The following is a 24,637-nucleotide window of genomic DNA, read 5'->3' on the forward strand; positions in this document are numbered from 1 at the left end:
TTTAAAAAAATAAAATTTAACACTGCATCAGTTGTATCAACCTCTAAATTTACATTGGTGTCTACGAACAAAGAAATTTTCTTTATCAGGAATGTCTAAATCAGAAACAAGTTTATGAAATTAAACCCACAGAACTTTTAACAAAGGCCAGTTTTAAGATGTCCAGGGAATTAAGCTTGCGGTGTTTATTGCGTACGTACGGTACGAGCAGTACTAAGGAGCGAAAAGTCTTTAAAATTTTCATTACAGCGTAATTGACTGTTGATTAATTTGTGGATAAATTTCTAATCTGCCAGAGCTAATAGAGAGTAAATTTTGTCACTGTTAAAGATTTCAAATTGAGAGTTATTAAGTTGGCGAATTGCGCGTGTTTTATTATTGATAGTACAAGGAAAAAACTACAGCAGAAGTAGTGCAAAGGAACCGTTGGGAGAAAAAAGATATATATTCTGTCCAAGAATCTGTTTGGGTGTGATTATTGAGCATTGTCAGTATTAGAGTAGCTGACAGCGAATCATGCTTAGGTATAATTCGTATTTACTTTTGGATTTCTGTCCTGTTGGTAGGCATTAAAAATGTAATATTTATTGTATTTGTTTTCTCCTTTTTCTAAATCAGCTTGAAAATTATCCAAGGATTACCATCACGACTGATATACTTCACAGAGTGGTGGCTCGGGATGACTGTAGACAGCCATTTTTAGTTGTTGAGGATACTTTCCTGAAGAAATTCATAAATACGTGGTAAGTAATTAATGTTATAATATTTTGAAAATATTGATGATGTAGAGTTCTTCTTGTTTATTTAATTTAGAGTTTAACGTTCCTTTTTAGCACCGAGGCTATCTAAAACGTAGATTTTACTGCTTTACATGGAATTCAAAGTACTTGAGCTTCCACCGATAATTGAACCCAGGTTTCCTACACATCAGAAGAGTGTTAACCATTTAGCCACAAGGGAGTTTTTCCATTTGGCAAGTGTAGGTTGTATTTTTTTAATCACTGTTTCCTATTTGTTATTTAATCGTATACTTGAGCTCCTCCGTGGCTAAACGGTTAGCGTACGCGCCTTTGGCGTGGGAGACCCGGGTTCGATTCCCGGCGGGAGCTCATGTGGTTCGGAGTCCACGTTAATCAGTAGGTCCACGTCTCATATAGCCTCGCTGCTGAACGGGACGTTAAACTCAACTCAACTCAACAACTTAATCGTATACTTAAATAATAGATAAAAGACAATGAATAAAAATACATGCATTGAATATTAGCGCATAAAGTCTCTTCATCCAGTTTCACAGTGAGGCACTCCAGCCTTGACTAGTAAACTTCAACAGCAACGTAGAAAAGGTTTTGGTATACTATTTTTGACCAATGAGTTCATTCCTGTTCTTCCTTTGATGTTTTTGTTGTTCTCATTAAAAAAAAAAAAAAAAAAAAAAAAAAAAAAAAAAAAAAAAAAAAGACCAAAGCTTTTAAGTTGAGATAAGTGTGGCGCAAATATTGTAGATATCGGGTAGAGGAAGAAAAGGAACGTTAAGTTAGTTCAAGAGTTTTTTGTTTGTTTGTTTGTTAAAATAGCTAATGTTAAATGAAATCCTTAAGAGGTTCAGAATTGGAATACTTGAATTATTGTAGTTACAGCGAACGGATATAAAGATCCGTCCCACAGGTTAAAGATATTATTTAGAAAGTACAGAAGCTGGTATCATCAATTATATTGGAACTGAATGTTAATTGATTGTTGAAACTGTGACACGTGCAGGTCGAAGTATCCGTGGTGACCGTATTATTTATTAAGTATATTATATCGCCACTTAAGAATAATAAAGCAAAGGCAACGGATAAGGTATATTTGTATTACTGTTGCGGTACAGGTTTAATTTAAACAAATCAGAGGCAGTAGAGAGTTCATTACGTACAGCGTAGTGGAGCGAGCAACAATTTATTACGCAATACGATAGTTCTAATGGAATCAGCAGTAACTAAACGAATCTTAATAAAATAAGCATTCCACATTTTTCCAGTCACAAATACTTAAATATAGAAGATAAATGTATAGTATTCTATTCTTATTTTGATTTCTCCCATGAAATTGGAAAGTTTTCCGATTACAAAAATTACTACACTGACAAAAGAAAGTCTGTGAAGCCTCATGAGGATATACAAATTCTTTACAATTCTAAAACTCAAGCTGAAAAATGAGTTTTCGTAATCATTTTTCATTTTGACTAAAATTTCTTTGAGTTTGGACCACAATAACCTTCATAAATATTATAATATTACTTAAATACAAAGGATAAGTCATACGTTGTGGCATTTTTTTCTCGCGAATGGGGTATAACACACAAAAGCAACGATGGACGTTGGAAAATGTGTGGGGTGTACTACCCGAGTGATGTCACCAAAGGAAGGCTAGATGTAGGTGACCCTCGTAGGGAAGAAGCAAAACACAAACAACTGGGCAACATTGTTTTATTGTTGTATGAGCAAAAGTTAAAAAAAAAAAAACCAGCTTACACTGAGTTGTAAATCCACCACAGTATGTCTCTCTGGTTATGCACGGTATTTAGCAGCCTTCTAAGTAGTCTCGAAGTTCATCGACGGTTTGTTGCCAGCGATGGGGAAGGCGCTGGGTACTATCTGCTGCATGTGATTCGACTGGGTACATTCCCCGCTTGGAGTGAAGAGAAAGGACGGTTGAAAGGGGAGAAAGTGTTTGTGCATGTAAAATCCCAAATTAATGATTTGCCTCTCTTTCAAGGCATCAAGATCATCCCATCTGTTCTACTAGATCCATATGACTCCTTTATTGCCGATATACCTGCTGAAATGAGTGCTTTCATTATAATGTCATTGACACTTGAGTGCTGGTTATGTTTACCTGTACTTTCTGTACAAGAGAATCCGTGCAGTCTTTTCATTTATTGTTGAGTTGAATTGAATTGATTTTAACATCCCTTTCAGCAGCGAGGCTATATAAGACGGGACCTACTGATTAACGTGGAATCCGAACCACATGAGCTCCCGCCGAAATCGAACCCCGGTCTCCCATACCAAAGGCGCGTATGCTAACCGCTTAGCCATGAAAGAGCTCTTTTCATTTACTGTAGTTTTACTTGCCTGCTTTATTGTAGTTTCACAAATATTTGCTCCCAACCGTAACGCAACTGCTATTCGAAAACCCTCATTACATGGGTTGAAGGCCTAGAGCAGCGTTTTCCAACCGGTGTGCCGTGAATGGGCCGCTGGTATGCCGCGAGGAATCGAAACAAAATTATTAATTTTATAGCAATCTAATTGCAAAATGTAGGAAAAATGTATATTTGTATTTCACATTACTTTGAACCTCTACTATGAATGTACAATTTTAAGTTTCATTCCGGGTTACTGTTCTGTACATTTCTAATGTTGAAAAAAGTATTTGTTATCACTGTTATGACCATTATTGCTTCTTTATTGTTGCAGACTATTTCGTAACTTGAAAATTTAAAATATCATTCAATCCTTTCGACAAATTACCTACATTTGTGTTTCAAAAGTAAAAGAGATTTGTTTGTTCATTCGTTATTTAGTGATCTTCCTTCTTAATTAAAAGGTTGGATACAGTTTTTAAAAAGAAAGCTTATTTTTAAAAACCTAAGTCCAATGTTTCATTGCAATTGTTGTCTATTTTTAAATTATAATGAAAAATAAGCATAATGATTTACCACGGGGAAAACCCAGTGATAGAGCTTTCTTCTCTGTGAGAAGGAGATCAATTAAAAAAATAAAAAAAAACCACACACACACACACTGTGTTTAATATTTACAAATAATAATAATATATATAAGTGTGCCGCGAGAATGCAAGTAACACCCGTAGTATGTCGCAAGTTGAAAAAGGTTGGGAAACGCTAGTCTAGAGGGACGAAGGGAAAGCTTTAAGCCAAGCTGCTGCTTATATGGATGATGCTACGATTAGTCTAGCCTTGTCTTTGTCTTCTAGGCTATCTGAAGACTAGTAAATAGGAGCTCTTCAATAAATTTTACTAAATTTTCGGTACTATGACGTTCCTTAATAGTTATTTATAGCTAGACTATTGTGTTATGCAACATGGATATTGGTCAATTGTTGCATACTTTTCGTTGTCTATATTTTCCTTTTATTTGCAAGTATCTCGGATAGCATAATTCTAAATCCGTTCTCGCCAAGTGGGCTTTGTGGTGGACAAACACTGGTTCGTGGGTTTTCTCGGGGTTCTCCCATTTCCTGCCACTTTATCCATTTATTTGTCATCATCATTGTCACCTTTAGCCTAGCCGTAAAACGTAAAACTAAAAAATTTCATTTTTTTTCTAAGTCCTAACAGCGCAAAGTGAAAATTCAGCTCTTTGCTACAAACGGTGCTAAACCTACAAAATAGTGGCAACCAAACTTACATTAAATATTACGCACTTGGCAACACAGCACGTCGGAAAGCAACGTGATCATTTACAGAGGAGATGAAAGAGGTTTTTTCACATTATCTTCATTTTGAAATATATCCGCAGATGTCATTGACCGAAAAAAAAAGTAGATAAACCATAATAAAGGCATTATCATAGCACAAGATTTACTCAAGTACTTTCCAGCGGATAATAAAATGGATATTGATGGGAGTTGTAAGTATATTAAATTTCGATATCGGTGGAGTGCGATTGTGCATGGGAAACACGTTTACTCGAGAAACATGGTCATATGCATACTGTAATTATACAGAAGTTTTAAATCAAACACACACGCATAAGGAATAAGCTTCCGCTTTGTTGTGTTCTCAAGCAAGTAAATATTTCATTCAGTAAATATGGATAGTATAATTGATTGAAAATAAAATTTTAATACAGTTTCATGAAGTGTTAATTGCGTAATACTTGTATTTTTTTTATTTATTTATTTAAGGTACGAGAATGGTACACTGGAAGCTTTAGAAGTTGCTTCAAGAGAAGAGAATAGAGCTCCAATTTGGGTTCGCTACTTCAGTAAAAGCGCTTTGCAATTTTTAAGTTGCTTGTCAAGAATTAAGAATTCTCTTTATCCTCAACTAACTGTAAGTATATGCTTCTCGAAGCCAAACGATATTTGTAGTTTAACGGTCGTACTTACTGGATATACTCTTTAAATATTTAAGGAATGGATGATAATGTCAGTGAATGGAGGTGAAAAAAAGTTAGTGAACATAGTGAGAGGAAACAGCAGAACGCGCCCTACCCGCTGGTCGAGTTGCTAGCGTGCGCACCTTTAGTCCACGAGGTCCCAGGTTTTGATTCTCAGTAGAAGTCCTGAAATTTTGATGCATTATATGGTAGTTTGAATTCCACCTTAAACTAGATCCGCGTGTCATAGCCTCGGTGTTGAGAAGAGACGCTAACCTCCAACCATCCAAGCTGATAAAACACAAGGAGATAATGTTATTTACAACAAACTCATATACCTTGCGGGAGTTCATGTAGTTAGATTCCACGTTAAGCTGTAGGTCCCGTCTCATATAGCCTTCTTGCTGAAAGGGACGCTAAGTTCAAAGTCGAATCGAATCGTACAAACTCATATATTCCTCTCGTTTATTCTTTTCTAGTTACCTTTCGTTCTTCGTTTGATTTTTACCTGTAATATCAGTTACAAGGACACAATATATATATATCGATCGTATGAATTCATTAGATCTGGGTCAAACTTGGCATTAGTTCTAGACCTTCACTTACTATACAAGCTTGTGAAATATTATGGTATGCAGACCTTTGGTTCATTTTATCTAAAATAAAAGTCAAATGAAGGACGATCTTTTTTATTACTATGCGTAAGCTTCTGGTAGTATAATAGTGTTAGAAAGGAGAATGAATTAGTTTAATGAGGGACATCACAAAACTAGAACATTAAATAATTACATTAATTTGTTTTGTTCCTTAAAGATATTAGTATTTCACCTGAACTTTTCGACCTGTATGCCTCTCGCCATCGATGTACTGGTAATGAAACAAAAAAAGAAAGCCTTCCAGAATAGTTAAAGAAGACCCATGTTAAGGAATACTTTGAAAGTAATAAAAAATAAATAAATAAATAAATAAATAAATAAATAAATAAGCGAAAGTTGGCTTCAAATCCTGAGAATCTTGGATTGGTTCACTCCAAAATACATAAACTTATCAAACCATTTGAATGATTTAGCATTGATTGCTTGATTATCTTCAAATTGCTTTATTTATTTATTCTATTTAGCCTACTTCACGTTAGAAGTTCAAAATCATAATTATTTGATTCCTATTTCTTCCTTGGTAAAAATGGCTATCAGGTTCATATTGTGCGAGCCGCACTTTTGGCACTTAAAACGTCCTAGTGAAATGAAATATGTGGACTTTGGGTAATGTTAAGGGAACTGGAATAAGTTTCACTCTTCTAACCAAGTTTCAGGATGTACTATAGGGATGAGATTGACCTTAAAATACTTAGTGATTTTCAAAACTTCCCCTAAAATTAGCTTAAAATACTCAGTAATTTTCAAAACTTTTTATAAAATTATCGTAAAACACGTTATTTTCAGAACTTCCAGTAAAATTACCGTAAAGTACTTTGTAATTTTGAAAATTTCCTCTAAAATTGCCTTGAACACTTCGTAATTTTCAGAACAGTTTGGTGGTCAGTCGCCGTCTTATATGTCCATGATATACCTTAGGTCAGGAGACGTAGCAGGATAGGGTAAGAGGCCTATACCTAGTACCGTTTGATTGATTGGTTTACTCGGGTTTAATGGAGACGTCAGCAACAAGGCTATTCGTCCTTGTTATGAATATACCTAGTACCGAGTAGAGCACATTGGGTTGCTCTGGAGGTATAGGAACGCAAGATATCCTATTGAAAGCTGAATTCCCGCAAAGTGTTCAGATAAAGATGGAAGACAGAATTGATGACGCCATGAATGTACGATGCACTAGTCATGCTACCTAAATGAAAACTAGAGGCGAGCGGGATGTGTAGCTGTCGCTGTGTCTGAAACAGAGAGGGTTCTAATCGCTGAATAACACTACGTACACTTCATTTACCTTGCCATCGAAAATGCCCCGGCAGTAATACGCTCCTACTGGCAAGCAAATTGAAACCAGGATCTTGGGATCTTGGTAGACACGTTGTGTGCTCGCCCCCGTGATGAAGTGATCTTGGCGCGTTTGCATATCGAACACTCTCATCTGAAACATTCCTATTCATTGCGTGCTACTATTGACCGTCCATGCTATGAGGAAGTGAATGTCACTATGAGTATTTGGCACATTCTTGTCGAATGTCCTGAATACTCAGATCTTCGAGAACGTATTGGCCTGCCGAATTTGGGGGAATGATTTACGCAGTGTTGCTCGTGTTTTTTATTTTGTTCTTGTGCTGACTTGGGTAATGTTCTCTGAGCTCTTTTAGTCTTTGTGTTTCCGCTACGCATTGTTGTGTTTTTCTTATTTCGTTTTGTTGCTTTTTCATTATATTGCTTTAGTTACCTGTTTTATTCTTTTATGCTTTGCTTATTTCATTCTCTTTATTTTTGTTCACTTTGTTTTATCGTTTTATTTTGTGTCTTGCACCGTTTTTTTAAATATAATTCTTGACAGCCCGTAGTATTTCGTCAGTCTCTCTCTTGACGGGAAAAAATGGCCTTGCCGTCGACGTCTCCATTTTCTCCCTTCAAATAATTGAAACCAGGAATAATAGCGCGAGAGGAACGCATAAGTATAGATTTTTCTTCATTAATCGATTATTGTGTGCATACACTCACATGCGGGGCTACAGGGTCGGAACTCATTGGCGGCCGCTGTGTATCAGTGGGGGTGGCGCGAACGATCGTTTTGTCCAGACATGCCATGGTGCGTTCTAGGACCACAGGGAGGGAACACATATACTGTAGGAACTCTCTGCCTCTCATTATGTACACCCCCAATAGACCACTAACCCGTTCTGAACCACGCGAAAAGCAGTTCTGCGGAACAATCTGCTTGCCTTCTACAGCCTCACTGTATAGCCCACTCTAAGCCATTCAGACAGATCCACAAGGGACGTTCACTGACATCGTCCAGACATTGCACACAGATTGAGTCACACTCAATGAATCTGCTTAAGATTTAGATAGCTGGGCTTGCGGCATCTATGGCCATGTTAGTCCGTCACGTATAAGGGATGACGTCACAGCGATCACACTATCCGAGGAAAGGAAAGGAAGCACCCTGGGACCTATATGTTAGGTACCATCCCGGCATTTACCTGGTGTAAAGGAGGAAAACTCAGGGAAACCTCACACAGGATGGCTGGCCTGAAAAAGCATTTTACATTTTTCTGACCGAGTGTCCCCACCGGAAATTGAGCCGGGGAGCACTCAATGGATTTACACATACAACTTCCTCGGGTGACTAGATGTCCCATTTTTAATGGGGTTGTCCCTTTTTTCAGAAAGCCTCTGGTGTCCTGAAAAAATGAAATCGGGATGCAGCCTTTTTTTTAAGCGTCCCGTTTTTGGCTTGTAGTTACGTATTATAATTTTGGTAGATAATTGAAAGTTACCTCTTTCTTTCTGGCGTGAACAACATAACAATGATTATACCTAAATCGCTAAGTGGATTGTCAAATTTTGCCGATTTGATAAATGTCCTGCTTATTTATTTTTTTACATTTTTATTTTTACTAATTTTTATTTTTGTAGATCTGGTCACTCTAAACTACCTTCGTGTTCAACGATCTTCAAGCTGTTAGCAGCATGCCTTCTACAGACACTACGATCAATCTGCCGTCTATAATGGCCTGTGTGCTGGGACCTTCAAACTAAAATAAACATGCCCTCTGCAATAACACACACTAAAATGACTGCACTATACAGATTTACTAAACACTTCGTCAAATAATTTAGGAGTAGTAGTAATTCATGAATAGTTTACTAGTTAGAAATGATATAGCGTTTGATGACAGAAAACTAATTTCCTTGTTTTAATATACTCTCTATTTTGTTTTCTTTCTTTAACCTTAGTTTCTAAATTTATTTTCAGATGTCTGGAGAGCAACTTGTAGCAGCTGTATCGCAGACCAGAGACTGGTCTCATAGCCCTATACGATGTATTGCGTGGCATCCACATTGTGTGAAAATAGCAGTTGCAGCATGGGAAGATTCTGTACGCATATACAGTGAATCTGCGGGTATTGTTCCAATCTTGAAATCAAAAACACAACGACACGTATCATGTATGGCGTGGAGGTATGAAAACGAATATTATTTTACTTTATGTTGTGTGTACTTTCGCACTTAAAAAGTGCATTTCCTATTACAGTAACTTTTCTGTCAATATTTGTGACTAAGAGGGAGTATTCTATATTTCTTAAAATTTAAAAGAAATTGCATACCAATTATATAATTTATTCAGAAGTTACTGAATAAGGAAAGCTTATCTGAGTAGATACTAATTTCTAAACGTATTCTTACATTATGTGCTTCGACCGTAAATTTCTGTCTCGAATACGCAAAACTTCGGAATAAATACAAAGATTTTGGCGTTTATGTTCAAAAGGAATATCCAGTACAACAAGGAATAACTCCGAATTACTATATAGATATCTTAGTTAGATATCTTTCTGTTCTGCGTACTACATCTGAAAAAAGAAAGAAAAAAAGTAACACTGATTGTACAGCAGCCTCCAGACTTACGTAAGTAATGTGTTCCGTAACTCGAATATATGAATTGCTTAAGTGGAACTTCGTAAAAAAAACTGCAATATTTATTATTATTATATAAATGAAACATCATGCAGCAAGATTTACTCAGATATTAACTATATGAAAATTATACAGGGTTTTCATAAAGTATGGACGGATTTAATTCGCTTATAATTTACATAAAAATGCTCATATTGAAATCAAATAAAGTGCAAACGGTAGCGGAAGGATTAAATTTTTACCTGTAATTTGCACCAGCTCAGTTCATTCACCGCCACACCTCCAACTGGGCGCCATTCCCAATCCATCGGTTAGGGAATATCTCGTCAAGGAACTGTCTCACCTTGATTGCATAGTGAGGGGGTGCCCCGTCCTGTTGGAACACGATGTCGTTCTGGATTCCACGTGCCTCCAGTTCCGGAATGAGGTATTTCTGCAACATATCCAGGTACGAATCTCCATTCACGGTCTCCTCTTCAAAAAAAAGAACGGTTCAATCAAATGCTCATAGGACACAGCGCACCAAACGTTCACTTTAGGGGTATCTCTCTCAGAGTTGCCGCTTATCTAACAGTGTTGCCAACTAAAAATTTAATCCTTCCGCTACCGTTTGCACTTTATTTGATTTCATTATGAGCATTTTTATGAAAATTATAAGCAAATTAAATCCGTCCAGACTTTATAAAAACCCTGTACATGCTATAGACGAGGTTTAATAACTTGTAGATGTTCTAGAATGTATATTTAACGTATAAAAGGAATTTACCTTGCATCTGAAACTTTCATATCCCTGTTAAAACTTCGTACGTTTTTATTTCGACCTACGCAGGGACCATGGTCGCGAACACTCCTTCCGCAAGCTGGAAGAAATTACTGAGACATAATGTGGTTTTCAGTTTGTAATAACGTAATATTCCAAGTGTTTAAGAAGCACTAAAATATTTAACCAGTAACTGTGGCCTTTATTTTTAAGGTGTAAAATGTATTCTTAGGAAGACTTGTCTTATTTTGAAGATATTGCCACTTCTCACTAGCATGTTACACGGTGTGCAGTATTGCTTTGGAGTAACCCAGTTCTGTCTGTTCACGTATGTACAAAATTTGTTTTAGTTATTACAGTGTAACTACAGGCGCTTGTTGAGAGAAAACGCTGTTGCCAGAAGATGGTGATTTGTGACCTTTTACAATTTAAATAAAACTCTATTTACATATGTACAGAATAAAGAATAAAATTATATTTTGTTCTTAATAAGACTTTTATTTTAGTTCTTAATTATGCAATTCCATCAGTGATCCAAATTTACCCCCGCCTGTATTAAGTTTAGGATTTCTTGTGCCAATGAAAAACTATTCAAATAAATTTCAATGTTTTTCGAGTACGAGTGTAGTACTTTCATTATGTTGATGTTGTGTCCTAATCCTTGCAAGTGCTTTGAAAGTCCTGACATGGGAGGTTCCTGTCATCTTGCATCCCTGATATTTTCTTTCACCCCCAGTATTTTAGTGCCTCTTGAATACTTAGTGTTTCGTTATTCTAAGAATAAAAGTTACCCTTAAGTCTCAGTGATTTCTTTCAGTTTGAGGTAGGAGTGTTCGCGACCGTGGCGCCATCGCACACCGAAATATAGAAGTATGAAGTTTTAACAGGGATGCAAGAGCACCGGATGTAAGGGGAGTTCCTTACGTATATATTCTTTTATATAGAAAAATATGTATTACGTGTGTCGTTGCATATTGTAATGGATGTCAAAGAAGTAAAACCCGCACATATATTCATATGCACTAGTAGTTGTAATCAGGGTGGGAAAAAATCATGATTTTTTAAATAAAAATCATTTTTGTTGATTTTTTTGATTTAAATCGATTTTTTGATTTAAATCAAATCTTTCTCCTCGTATAATGCAAGTCGCGAACTGGAGAAAATACATTAGGAATTAATATTAAATGACAATTATGCCATTTAAGTGAAAGTATTTTGGTTTAATTTTGAATTAATCCCCAATCGTAAACCTATTTCCATCCCAAACCATGTTTCTTAAGCATTAAGGAAAAAACGTACAGCAAGGTTTATCAACACGAAACTTTTCTTTTCACGAAAGTTACTGATATTTGGCAGGGGTATATTTTTAGGAAATCGGAAATAGCCAGCGGCACGAAATACATGTCAAGTACATAAATTTCGCCTAAAATTAACTAATTAACTCTACGGCCTATGGAACCCGGAGGTTCAATGCCGTTCACGAAAACTCTCCACTGACTTCTATCCTTAGCCAACTGGATCCAGTTTCTACTTTGTATTCCAATCTCTGCGAGATCCATCTTAATATTGTCCTCCCACCTACGCCTAGGTCTTCCTAATAGTCGTTTGCCGATTGGTCTTCCAGTTAAGAATTTGAAAATGTTCCTATTTTATTATTATGTAGTTCCTCGTTATGAAGTTTCCGCCATTCCCGTTCCTCTTGGGTCCGAATATTCGTCTCAGGATCTTGTTCTCAAATACTTTCAGTCTACGTTCTTCCATCATAGTAAGCGACCATGCTTCGCAACTATACAGAACCAGGGTATCTACCAGTCAGGCAAAGTCAGGGAATTTGCAGGGTCAGGGAAAGTCAGGGAATTTCATTGTTTCAGGGAAAAATCTTTCCCAGGCTGTGAGGGATGAAGGAATCACTAAAATAGTCATAAATTACAGGTAATAAATACAAGTTGGGGGCGCGCTGGCTCACTGGTAGAGCGTTCTCCTCCGGTGCTTGGGGTCCCTGGTTCGATCCCAGCTCGCGCCGTGTGGACTTTGTGGTGGACAAACACCGTGCTCGTGAGTTTTCTCGGGGTTCTCCCGTTTCCTCCCACTTTTTTCATTTCATTCATCTCTCATCATCACCGTCTCCTTTAGCCTAACCGGCATAACCGTGGGACGTAAAACTGAAAGATTTCATTTTCATGATTTAAATATAAGTTACTTTTCGTGAGTTACACTAATTAAAAAAAGAATGACAGAGTCAGGGAAAATTATAATTTTGCCAGGGAAAGTCAAGGAATTTAATTATGCTTGCTTGGTGGACACCCTGAGAACAACAGTCATATATATTTTAATCTTCAAATTCCTGGAAAGAATTCGTGACAAGAGATTTTGAACTGAATAATAACAAGAATTCCTTGCTTTTAGTCGACATTTTATTTCTTCGTAAATACCGTTTTCGTCTGTTAATATTAATCCTAGATATTTGAAAGAATCCACTTTATCAAAAGTATTATTCGATATTTTAACGCATCCAAAATTTGCAGTATTACGATCCCGAGGAACTTCTATGTATTTAGTACATAAATTTCGCCTAAAGTTTTTATTTACGAAGGGGATCGGACCCCTCTAAATACGCCCCTATTTAGAAACAAACAAACAGACGTGGACACAAAATAATTTTTGTCTTAAATGTCCATGGTGATTTCTCCGTTCGAATAGTTAACGATTTAAAAACCCTATGTTACGAAGAGAAGAAAGCAGGATTCTCCCGTTACCCGTTCAAAGTGGGATTTTCCCTAATCATCCTCTGCATGATACTCGCTTTCATACTGTGCTGTACATATATTTGAGTCTCATTGTACTATGATTATTATCTTCCATAGTCGAAATAACAGAACAGAAACGGGATTTTACTTATTTTCACTTTAAATTAATTTATTTCGGAATTTGATTTAAATCAACGATTTTTATTTAAAAAATCAAGTGATTTAAATCTTGATTAAAATCGTGATTTAAATCAGACTGATTTAAATCAATCCACCTTGGTTGTAATTTTCGAGATTTATTACATTACTGCGAATGACATAAGTCGCGTACTGCGTGAGTCGAGGAGTTACTCCATATTGATCAAATATATCATTCTGAGATGTTACTATTTGGGTGCCAATAAAGATAAACAATATTTGGGAACCTATGCAAATAAATTTCACGCCATATTTCTTTCCTCAAAATATCATAAACTATAAAACGAAATGGGAAGTTACAGAACGCAATATTATAGAAATATAAAATATACTGGGAACTTTGTAAAAGTTTTGGATACAGTTGGACCTCGATAACTCGAATTCCTTGATATCTCGAATTTTTTCAGATTTTCTTGAACTCTCCAGAACACTCAATGTCAAAATAACCTCTGTAAGTCTAACAACCTCGATAAATCGAATTTTAAAGGTTTCATTATCATATTAAAAACCTCAGTAGCCTTTCGTATCTTAGAACCTCTACAAGTCGGAGATTACCTCTATAAGCCGAATTTCTCTTGATGTCACCTCAATAACTCGAAGCTATAGCTCTATGCTTTTACATAATTGTCATTGTTGCTAGTCCTGTCATTGTTACTAATGTATACTGTAATTGTGTTTTACTCATGTCTAGCGTTTTATTTTTTACTGGCCATCTTATTTAATTTGAGGCACTTTAACAACTTCAAGTTATAGAGGTTGAATGGATAAAACTTCGACTTATAGAGGTTATATATATATAACTCGAAAAACTGGATAACTTGAATTTTTGTCTATTCCGTTCAGCTTCGAGTTATCTTAGTCCCATTGCATATGTCATTGTCATTGCAAAATATATTTACTTATTACTTTTCTAAAATTTAGATGATGAATTAATCTTTGTTGATATTTTCGGAATCGATTCGAGTACTCTTTTGGGGAACATCAATGAAATTTGAGTTCTAGTGTTTGTGGTTTGCGTCCTTATTTAACAGTGAGGTTATGAAGGGTGGGAGTTACTATTAACCTGGCTCCGAATCACGAGTGAAGCTTGAATCCGGTGCAATTGGCGGGTGCACAGACTACCATCCAAGATCAATCCTTACAGTATAGGCTGTTATCAATCACATTCGCTCCTCCCCACCTAAGGGAGCTAAATTATTGAGCCACGTCACCGACACCTGCTGCGTAATATCAATGGAGATGAATACCTGTAACTTATTTATTTTAATATATTCTTGAGGAATAAAATAAATGTCGGAAAACCGTATGTTAAACCGCTTATCTCTATTAGAGAAAGCAATCTAAATCGGTTTCAAAGTATCGATAGATAATAATTCTTGATCACACTTTTGGAACGTAACAAGTATGTATATTTTGTACTTACAAAATATATTCCATGCGTATTGTTTCAAGTACTATTGTCATATTATGTTCATCATAACACATATTAGATCTTTTAAACATTCAGCACTCTTTCTGTAACAGTGTCAAATCGCTTTTAAACATTTATTAGTGTGTACTGTTGTGAGCTTGAAAAAAAATTATTAAAAAAAAACTTTATTTTTAAGGCCCTTCTCATCATCGGAACTCGCTGTTGGTTGTGAAGAAGGTGTTCTCGTGTGGACAATTGATCCTAACTCTGTAAGCACAAGGCCGTCTCCGAATCTTGCTGTAATGTTGAAAAGGTCTGGGCATTCTCCAGTTACCAGTGTAGCGTGGAATCCTCAGGTATGTGTGCATTTATAGTAATAATGCGCAAAATCAGTTTTATAGTACATTGTATTCAGTTTTCCAAAAATTTAAATATATAGTTGAACAGGTGTTATGGAGAGTGAGAGAGAAAGAGAGAATGAAAACTCTCCAAAAGGCGTATAAATAATAAACACGTACGCATAATAATAAATCGAAGGCTGATCGGATTATATCCGACCGAGTTTCAAAGTGTATTTACTTGTACTTTATGAAAAGTCTTGTACTTACCCTTTGAAAAGGCATTTTAATAGGACGGATTGCCGTTTTCCGCTTAAGTTATGATAAAACCGGAGATGTGGTCTGGCAGTATAGCCGAGTTCTTTGTCCATCTGGATTTACAACTGATTTTTGTGGATCCGTACATATGAGATATTTCTTTCAAATAGATTGGAGTCTTAATGGATTCCTAGAAGTAGGCAACATTTACTTCCACATTTTGTCCACCTTACGTATTACCAGCTTCCTTTTGTAACCGTGTCCGACGACAATCATTATTCTCTGTTGGGAACTTTCTTGACACTGGCTGTAAAACTCATTACGTCCCTTATCAAATACGATATATGCTTGCCGAATGTTATTAATACGTGTGAGATATATATATATGTCTCATCTAGTGTGGTAGCCGTATTTCTGATTGACTCCACCGAATGTCTTTCGTGCAGTTAGCTTAGTTTGTCTTACGTTGAACAATGTGGTGTGGAATGAAGTTTGGAACTCGGCTCATATGTACTCATCGCTGGTCTAAACGGCGACAAATTTCTTGGTTGACAGTGGACTGCACTAGATTTAATCTCTGGCTCATGTCACGTTGGGGGTGGTGGATTCTCGTGACCTACCACTTGATGAATTCCAGAAAACGCCTCCGGCAACACTTACGCTAGTAACCTCGAAAGGGCTCCTTTTGTTGTCGAATGTTTCTGCACATGTTCCATTTATATTTGTCTATCCACAATAATTTTAGATCACTCGATGGTTGAACTATTTTACTCTTCGGCGTAAAATAGTGCGTGTAAAGACCCCTTTCCAATAACAATTCACTTTCGGCAATATTTCAGGGGTCGCTAGAGCGTTCACCTCTGATGCATTGGGCCCTGGTTCGATCCCAGTTCACGCCAAGTGAACTTTGTGGTGACAAATACCGTGTGGGTGAATTTCCTCGAAGTTCTCCCGTTTCCTTCCACTTTCTTTATTCCAGTATTTCATTCATTTCTCATCATCACCGTCTCCTTGAGCTTACCCGGCATAAGCGTGGAACGTAAAACTCAAATATATTAATTTTTTCGGCGACATTTCACTAGTACCAACACGACACTGGCACCAGCAAGCAGATATCACATTGATAACGATGCCGGGATTATGTTTCTGGCGCAGCTACGCAAATGACAGCAGTGTTGACAAATCGATCGGTTATAAGCAGTTCAACCTTCTGTATACTGCTAACACCAAGCTAGAAAATGTTGAAAAAGAATTAATTTTCCTGGTCCTGCAGCACGTGAGTGTCCTATTAGACGTCTTTCTATTTAGATGACGTATTTAGATGACGTCTTTCTATTTAGATGACGTATGATCAATACACTGGCCTCCATTGTTATTATTTCTGGCTTTCTAGATTGGAGTTTGACACCTCTTAATTCGAGTAGATTTCAAACTGCTTCACTGTACAGGATTAATGGTGAGAATTTTATACTTACACTACTCAGAATTACCAACGTTTTTCAAACCCACATCAATAACCCATCACAGTGTTTATAAACATTGGTGTTATTTTTCACCAATATGTTTCAACCTCTATTGATTTAACCGAATCACTTAACTGAACTAAATTAATTTCACTCTACAACTTCATTTAAAAAATGTTAGGATATTCAAGTCTCCACTGATTGGTAATTAGTGTTTTATTCCGTGTTTTATTTTTCTTTAGTAGAAATTATTTAACTTCGGAAAAAAGATTTGCAGACGATGTAATATGGTGAAATCAATATTTGTAAAATCTACTACAGATTTATTTCCATACTCTCCTTGTTATGTTTTCAATCTATAGACAAAAGTCTGCGTTTCTAAAACCATTCCCAATGTTGTATCACAGTTTAGGAATTGCCAGGGCACGATATTGGAAAAACAGACTTTGTTGTTTTTCACTAATTCCACAAATCACTACCCCTCACTACTGCCATAATCAAAATGAACTCATCTATGCTCCAGCCTAATTGAAACACTTCACTCTTTTATGAAACACTGAACACTTCTGTAATTTTAACTTTTACTTATAATTTGTTTGAAATACTTGGTTCCCTTCGCCCTTTGATTTGTCCTAAATTTCGTACTGTATGTCTTCGTTGAATGTCTTTAATTCGGATTTTGATCCCCAAAACCATGTAATTATATAAAAGTAGTATCTGTAAGTGAATTACCCCCTCGTAGTTCTACCACACACAGAGCATGACAGCTCAAAATGACCCTGTTTGACAACCGCTTCTGTAAGTTGGCTTTTGCCCAACCACTATTTTTGCACATTTGAATTTCGGAAAGACATCTACTTTTCGTCGTATGTGCACATTGTGCAGATTTTGCGGCAGTTGTCGGCACACATCTACTCTCTTCTGGGCCTAAGCTAGGGTCAACTCATGTGGATGGTTTTCCCGAGCTCGTGAAGGTGACGCACCACAGTGGATTTGGGCACGACGAGTTCGTGTGACAATCGTCATATGCTGGTGGATGGATTCCCTCAATGGCATGTGTTGCATGACCTCAGAGTCTGTTACCAGAGGTGGCCGTACTTTTGCTGACCTTTGACATTTTTACAACCTCCACTAAATTTCTGGAACCAACGAGTTCCTTGTGCTATGCTTTACTGCACCTTTCCCTTTCGCAGGACCAATGTTTTGGATTGCTACCACAGCGTTATCTCCAATCTCTAATTCAAACAGTAAAAGTTCACGTATCAGACATTGTTGAGCACTTGTCATCACTTCCAAAAGTTCAGGAGTTTGATCTTGTACTTATAAACGGCGTATAAACATTCCTGCTGCTTTGGTTATGGAAATATTGCAAGATGGTGGTCTGCAACCTACACCTTAGTCGTCACCATTTGTACCCTTGTAGATGGTGATGAATTCGAATTGTTGTTCTTACAGAGTATAAGAAAAGACTCGAACATCGTTCTCTCAGCAGGAGAAGGCTTCTGTGTAGAATATGAACTTCCTTAACATTGTGACCAGTGCTTTGGAGGTGTCTTTGACTAGAGATATTAATAATAATAATAATAATAATAATAATAATAAAACGGCTTCTTTGGGATGAAGCGTTTTCCATTAAAAGCTTGAATTTTTGTTTAAAAGAATGGAAATTTCCGCTTTTGCGGATTTTAGTGAATTTCTTATTCAAATATTTTCTTTATTTTTCTGCAGTGGATTCTACAATTAAAACTGTGTCTTCCCAAAATTCACTACTTGTAAGTTCTATTTTCAGTCCGGAGTTGGCTAACTTGGTTGTTTCTCAATGAGAGAGTGTATGGCTGGTCTGGGAGCGGACTGAGTTGCGTAGTGGTTAATACATCGGCACAGTACGCCGAAGATCTCTTGTTCGAGTCCCGATCCAATCATACATGTTTTTTTTCATTGTGTATTATTGGAGTCGCACCTACAGAAGTTTTGATGTGTTAAAAATCGGTTGTTTCCTCCTTTGTTAATATAATGATAATACAACCGTCAAAGGTGTTCTGAATATGGACACTGTGTTGTCTAAGCATAACAGGAGATTGTGGTACAAGCCGTGTGATCTGAATGAAAGGACATCGACTTCATGAGTAAGAGTGTGTATGGCGGACTGGCTAGCGTAGTGGTTAAAATATCGACATGGTACGCCGAAGATCCCAGGTTCGAATCTCGGTTCAGTCACGCACTTTTTCGTTCTGTTTTTTATTGTCATTTATATTTAATAAAAGTAAATTTATTTCTAAATAATTACAGCATGGAGATTTGCTGATATCAGCATCGGCTGCTGATCGGACTATGTACGTGTGGAATGTGGAACTGAGAGAGAGCGTGCCTTTGAAAAAAGTCGGTGGAGTGTCTCTTGTATCGTGGTCACCAAATGGTTCCAAAGTGCTTGCGGCTACTTCTGGTGTTGTTTTTAGGTAAGCTTTTAGCTTTATTTATTTATTTTTGAAAGGTGGTTGAAGTTAGTAACAAAGTAGCTATTATTACGAAAAATGCTAATCATAATATCAGTTATACTTCTTTTCGTCAGGAGCAACTTTATAGAAACAAAGGAATTCCGAAACGGGAATGAAAATTAGTTACTCACCAGAAAATGTAATCTCATACACTTTAAAAAAAAAAAAAGCTTTCGCTGAATGGTTTATCAGACAGGAAGGAAAGAAGTAAAAAGGAAAGTAATGTTAGAAATGATCAATCACGGAGAAGCTCGCGAAGGGACGCTATGATGACACCCAATCTGCGTCAAGTTTATTAAAGAATGAAAGGAGAGAATAATATAAAATTAAAAAGGAAACCTGAATTGATTCATTGATCTGGATTGCAGTTCGGAATCTGGCCATCTGAAACCATTCTACATGGCCGTGAAAATTTAGAGAAACATGTGACTGAATGTAAAAAGTTACTTTATGGACAATTTACTTCCAAGAAGGAAAGGAAAAAAAGAAAAATAGGAGCAACAACAAATATTTAACAATCAGATTTCGAAAACATTATGAGTACAGAAAATGAACACCCAGTATTAGAATATTTAAAGTACAATAATTCATACGAATTAACGAAACTAAAGTTTAGGTGAGTTATGGTGTAGTAAAAATGTGATAGGGGAAAAATTGACAAAGGTGCATGGCAGATAGTATTGTACTTTCTTTTTTCTGAATGTAGAAGGTGTGTTACTATATATGGGACAATCCATTTCAAATCGGTCATTAGAGAAAAAGTTCTGGCTTATGTGTTTTCGATTTTTATTTAAAATACTATATGTAAAAGCATATCCATAATAGAAGCACAAACGTGAAGTAACAAAAAATTGGCTACTTACCAAAGAATCCTTTCTTGGAAAGCCTAAACACTTTTTAGACGTTTCGGAACTCGCAGCTGGTTCTTTTCTCAGTGGCAGGGTGAAAGGGATTAAAATGGATAAGAGATGAAAGGTGTAAAATAAGGAGTACATACCACTAAATAAATAAATGTAGCGTAAAGAATAGATCTTGAGATGAAAGAACAGAGCGAAGTGCAAAAGGAGTGGACTGAATCAAAGGAAGCGCGGTGCCTGTTACGTCACTATTGCCAGATTCAAAAAAGGCATCAAAGGTAGATACCCACGTTCTATTAATGTTACCAGTATCAAGGTTCAGTGCACAAATGTGAAGTTTTGGCCGTTACATATATGTAACATGGTCATAAAAAAAAAGTCGCAGAAGTATGTCGAAAACTAAATGAGTAAATGACGTTTAGAAACTATCTACATGGAGGGTGTATTATCCCCCCTCCCCTTATTTTCTTCTGTTCTTGTATTCCTTTAAAAACTTAAGGATGTACAGCAATAAACTCAAAATGTAGTCAGTTATGCAAGGAAGACACACAGTTGTAAGTGTTCGGATATTTCTAAAATTTATTTAATCATAGAGTGTTTGTTTCATTAATTTTGTTCATTCGATTTTCTTTCCACATTATATCATCTCGCAATTAACAGTTTTAAATTAGGAACCATAAAGTTTTCTGTTGTTGAAAACTATATAACTTAAGTTATGGCATGCAAAGTGCTACACCATCATTTGCTCCGTCATGCAGTAGAATAATGATGTTAACATGTATTTTAATAAGTCTTCTCGGGCTCTCAGCCAGGTGAAGATACTGACATCCGATGTTTCGAATGCAGACATCGCATTCATCTTCAGGGATTGTAATGAAGAGACCGGTGATGTGAGCATGTGTATATAGTGACTAATTAGGAGTAGAGCTATGAATGGGGGCTTGTGATTGGCTGAGGGAAATGCTGGCTTCTTATTGGCTGAGGAGTCAGCATCCTTCAGCAAATCACAAGCCGCCATTCGTAGTTCTGGCCCTAAGTAATCACTACGTGTGTGTGTGTGCTTACGTCTCCGGTCTCTTCATGACAATCCCTGAAGATGAATGCAATGTCTGCATTTGAAACGTCGGATGTCAATATCTTAACCTGGCTGATAGCCCGAGAAGACTTATTAAAATCATGTCGATAGGAAAAATTCACGTTAACATGTATGTTATGGTGAAAATTTTGACTAAAGTAGGCTTCACAAAAGAACAATACTCTGCTTCAAAATAAAAACCCTCGAAAGATTCAACCCTTATCCTTATCAAACGTAATTTACAGGGTCAAAGAGGTTGAGGAGTCGCGGAGTGATATGAGGTTTGTGCACCTTTGCTATGTATTAAGAGGGTGCAGTACTGGTCTTTGAAATATTTAATTTTAATGGCTAATAAGGAGTTACCACAAGAGTGGAAAGAATCATTCATTGTTCTAATTCCCAAGAAAGGCCACAAAATTGATTTAATAATTTTCGAGGCAACTCTCTTTTGTCAATATTATAGAAACCTCTCAACCATTCTGTTAGCAAGGTTGCTCTTATACGTGGATGAAATTATTAGATAAAACAGTGCGTTGCGGGTTTAGGCGAAATCGATCAACTGTCGTTCAGAGTTTTACCATTCGCCAATACTCGAAAAGAAATAGGGATACAACACTCGATACATATATTAATTTCAAAAAGACCTACAGCTTGGCTAGGATGGATACATTATACAACATTCGTACTTTCTTTTTAAAGTTTTAAATGGAACCCAGAGTAAAGTCTGAGAAGGGAAACACTTGGGCACAAACTTTCAGATCGAGAATGGCCTGAAACAAGGAGATGCATTGTTACCATTATTATTCAGTTTTGTTCTGGAATACGCCAAAGTTAGCAGTCAGGGCCTAGAAAAATAAATACATGGAACTTCGCCGAGATCGTAATACAGCACAACAGGCATGATTATCGTTATATATATATATATGTAACGATAATCATGCCTGTTGTGCTGTATGGTTGCGAAACATAGTCGCACGTTCTGAAGGACGAACACAGACTGAAAGTATTCAGACTCAAGAGGCACGGGAATGGAAAATGGCAGAAACTTCATAACGAGGAACCGTTTACATACACCATTAGAGACATCAAGTCTAGGAAGCTCAGACTCAGAACGCTCAGATCTTCTTAAGGTTGGTGTAAAGGGACAAGTTTTGTCGATAGATGTCACTACAGTCTTCGTCTCTCTCTCTCATGTATTTTTTACCTTTCACGAAAACTCACAATTTCTCTTACAAATTTCAGTTTAGAAACTTCAAATTTTTAGAGAAGGAACTTCATAATATATCGAAGGCAAGAATCCGTGCCGAATTTTTATTTAGAATTTTCTTCATTGTTGAAATGGCTTGATTGTTGACATGAATATCCAAACTTTTAACAATATAACTGTTCCAAGAATGAAGAAAATTCTAAATAAAAAATCGGCATGGATTCTTGCCTTCGATAGGTTATGAAGTTCCTTCTCTAAAAATTTGGGGTCTCCAGGTTGAAATCTGTAAGAGAAATTGTGAATTTTCGTGAAAGTCAAAAAATACATGAGAAAGATACGAAGCCTGTAGTGACATCTATCCGCAAAACTTGTCCCTTTAAACCATCCTTAATGATCATTTTCCGATTGGATTTCCAGCACGGAAGAAAGTAGGAAGATAGTAAAAATTTTAACTGGAAATCCAATATAAAAATGACCATTAGGAAGACATAGGCGCAGATGGCAGAACAATATTAAGATGGATCTCGCAATACAAAGTGGAAACTGGATCCGGTTAGCTAAGGACAAGTCAATAGAAAGTTTTTGTGAACGCGGCATTAACCCCTGGTTTCATAGGCCATAGAGGTAGTTAGTTAGCAACCAGGGTCTGAAGCTGGTGATATCAGTGTGATAGATGATGATGTGAGGAAATATCAAAGGCAGAGGTTTTATTAAACACATGAAGGAAATGGGTTTAGAGGTAAATGTACAAAAAATAAATACATGGAAGTTCGTAATTCGACGTGATCGGAATTTTGTAAACTATGTCTACGTTAAAATATCAAGTAATACTTTCGACGAAGTTGACACTTTCAGATGTCTGGGATCAACATTAACAGACCAAAATCATATCCGTGAAGAAATTTGATACGTGTATTAATACATCTGTGCCGGTGGAAGCTTCATGGGCTTATTAAATTTGTTGTTTGTTTTGTTAATAATCGATTTTCATGTGGACTAATCGAAACTTTAATATGCCCACGTAGCTTCCATCGATACAATTGCATTAACATGTCTGTCGTTTACATTGAATACTTGTGCTATAAAAAATATCCTACTCGTGATATTAATAGAAAGAATTAATCTTTCATGTTAAATCGAATCTCTTAATCGATACCTACTTTATCTACTCCCCCCCCTCCCCTTTAAGTTCTACAGTTTATTAAGTAAACTATTCATCTCTATTGTAGTATTTATTTATCTTTTTTAATTTCGTTTCAGAGTGTGGGAAACTTCCAGTTGGACTCCAGAGCGCTGGACCGTGGCAGCTGGTCACGTTCATACAGCTTGTTGGAGTCCTTGTGGAACAATTCTCTTGTTCACAACATCCGAGGATCTTTTAGTGTACTCGTTAGTGTGTAGGATGGCACTCCCTGGGATGACTGCTGATTCGAAGAATGTTCCAGAATGTGCTTCTCCAGTCTTAGATCTAACTACTATTGATGTACCCGGAGAAGACAATTCTAGGTTTGTATATAATACATTTTTTTTATCCATATTAATTCCCTTTGGTTTCTATATTCCCGAAATGCAAACGAAATCAAATTTCTAGTGTTAGATCTTGCTGTTATGGCGTTTAGGCTAAAAGAGACGGATGGTTAATAAGAGAGAATGATTATGAAGTATTTGGTAGGATGAGAATGTGGAGGAAATGGGAATCCTGTTGAAATCCACGGACCCGGTGTTGTCCACCACAAATTCATGTGGTCAAGGATCGAACCAGGGACCCCTCCCACCAGAAGTCAGCATTCTACTACTGAACCACCGTGCTCCCTCACAGATCACACAAGAAAGCGTTCGAATAGTTTAGAACTTAAGATGATCTTGTAACAGTAAACAATCGAGCTTTTGATAACTTGACAAATTCAGTTATCTCTGAATTATGAAAGAGAATTAAAAAACAGAAAAACTGGTCGTCTGTCTGTAAAGACTTAGACACAGTGTTCAATAGATCAACATCAGATTTCAACCTTAGGGTAATTCGTCTGTTTTTATTTTTATTTTTATGTATTTGTTGTTTGTTTTAGTAGAAAGTGGTGAGTTTTCGTAACAGTAACTAATGAATTCGTTCATATTTCTGAAACCAATAATAAAATAATAA

General features: G+C 36.6%; 1 protein-coding gene across 1 annotated transcript in view; it reads left to right on the forward strand.

Moving 5' to 3' along the window:
• The window catches only part of LOC145668758 (aladin-like), a 38,434-nt gene that overhangs the window by 4,105 nt on the left and 9,692 nt on the right, over positions 1–24,637 (forward strand). The window contains exons 3-8 of the mRNA XM_081736904.1: positions 619–743; positions 4,915–5,062; positions 9,027–9,232; positions 15,001–15,160; positions 19,153–19,319; positions 23,758–24,003. Of these exons, the coding sequence (XP_081593030.1) occupies positions 619–743; positions 4,915–5,062; positions 9,027–9,232; positions 15,001–15,160; positions 19,153–19,319; positions 23,758–24,003 (1,052 nt within the window). The remainder of the gene's footprint in view (positions 1–618; positions 744–4,914; positions 5,063–9,026; positions 9,233–15,000; positions 15,161–19,152; positions 19,320–23,757; positions 24,004–24,637) is intronic.

The sequence above is a fragment of the Thermobia domestica genome, chromosome 13 (assembly GCF_964235325.1).
Source record: "Thermobia domestica chromosome 13, izTheDome1.hap1.1, whole genome shotgun sequence".
NCBI lineage: Eukaryota > Metazoa > Arthropoda > Insecta > Zygentoma > Lepismatidae > Thermobia > Thermobia domestica.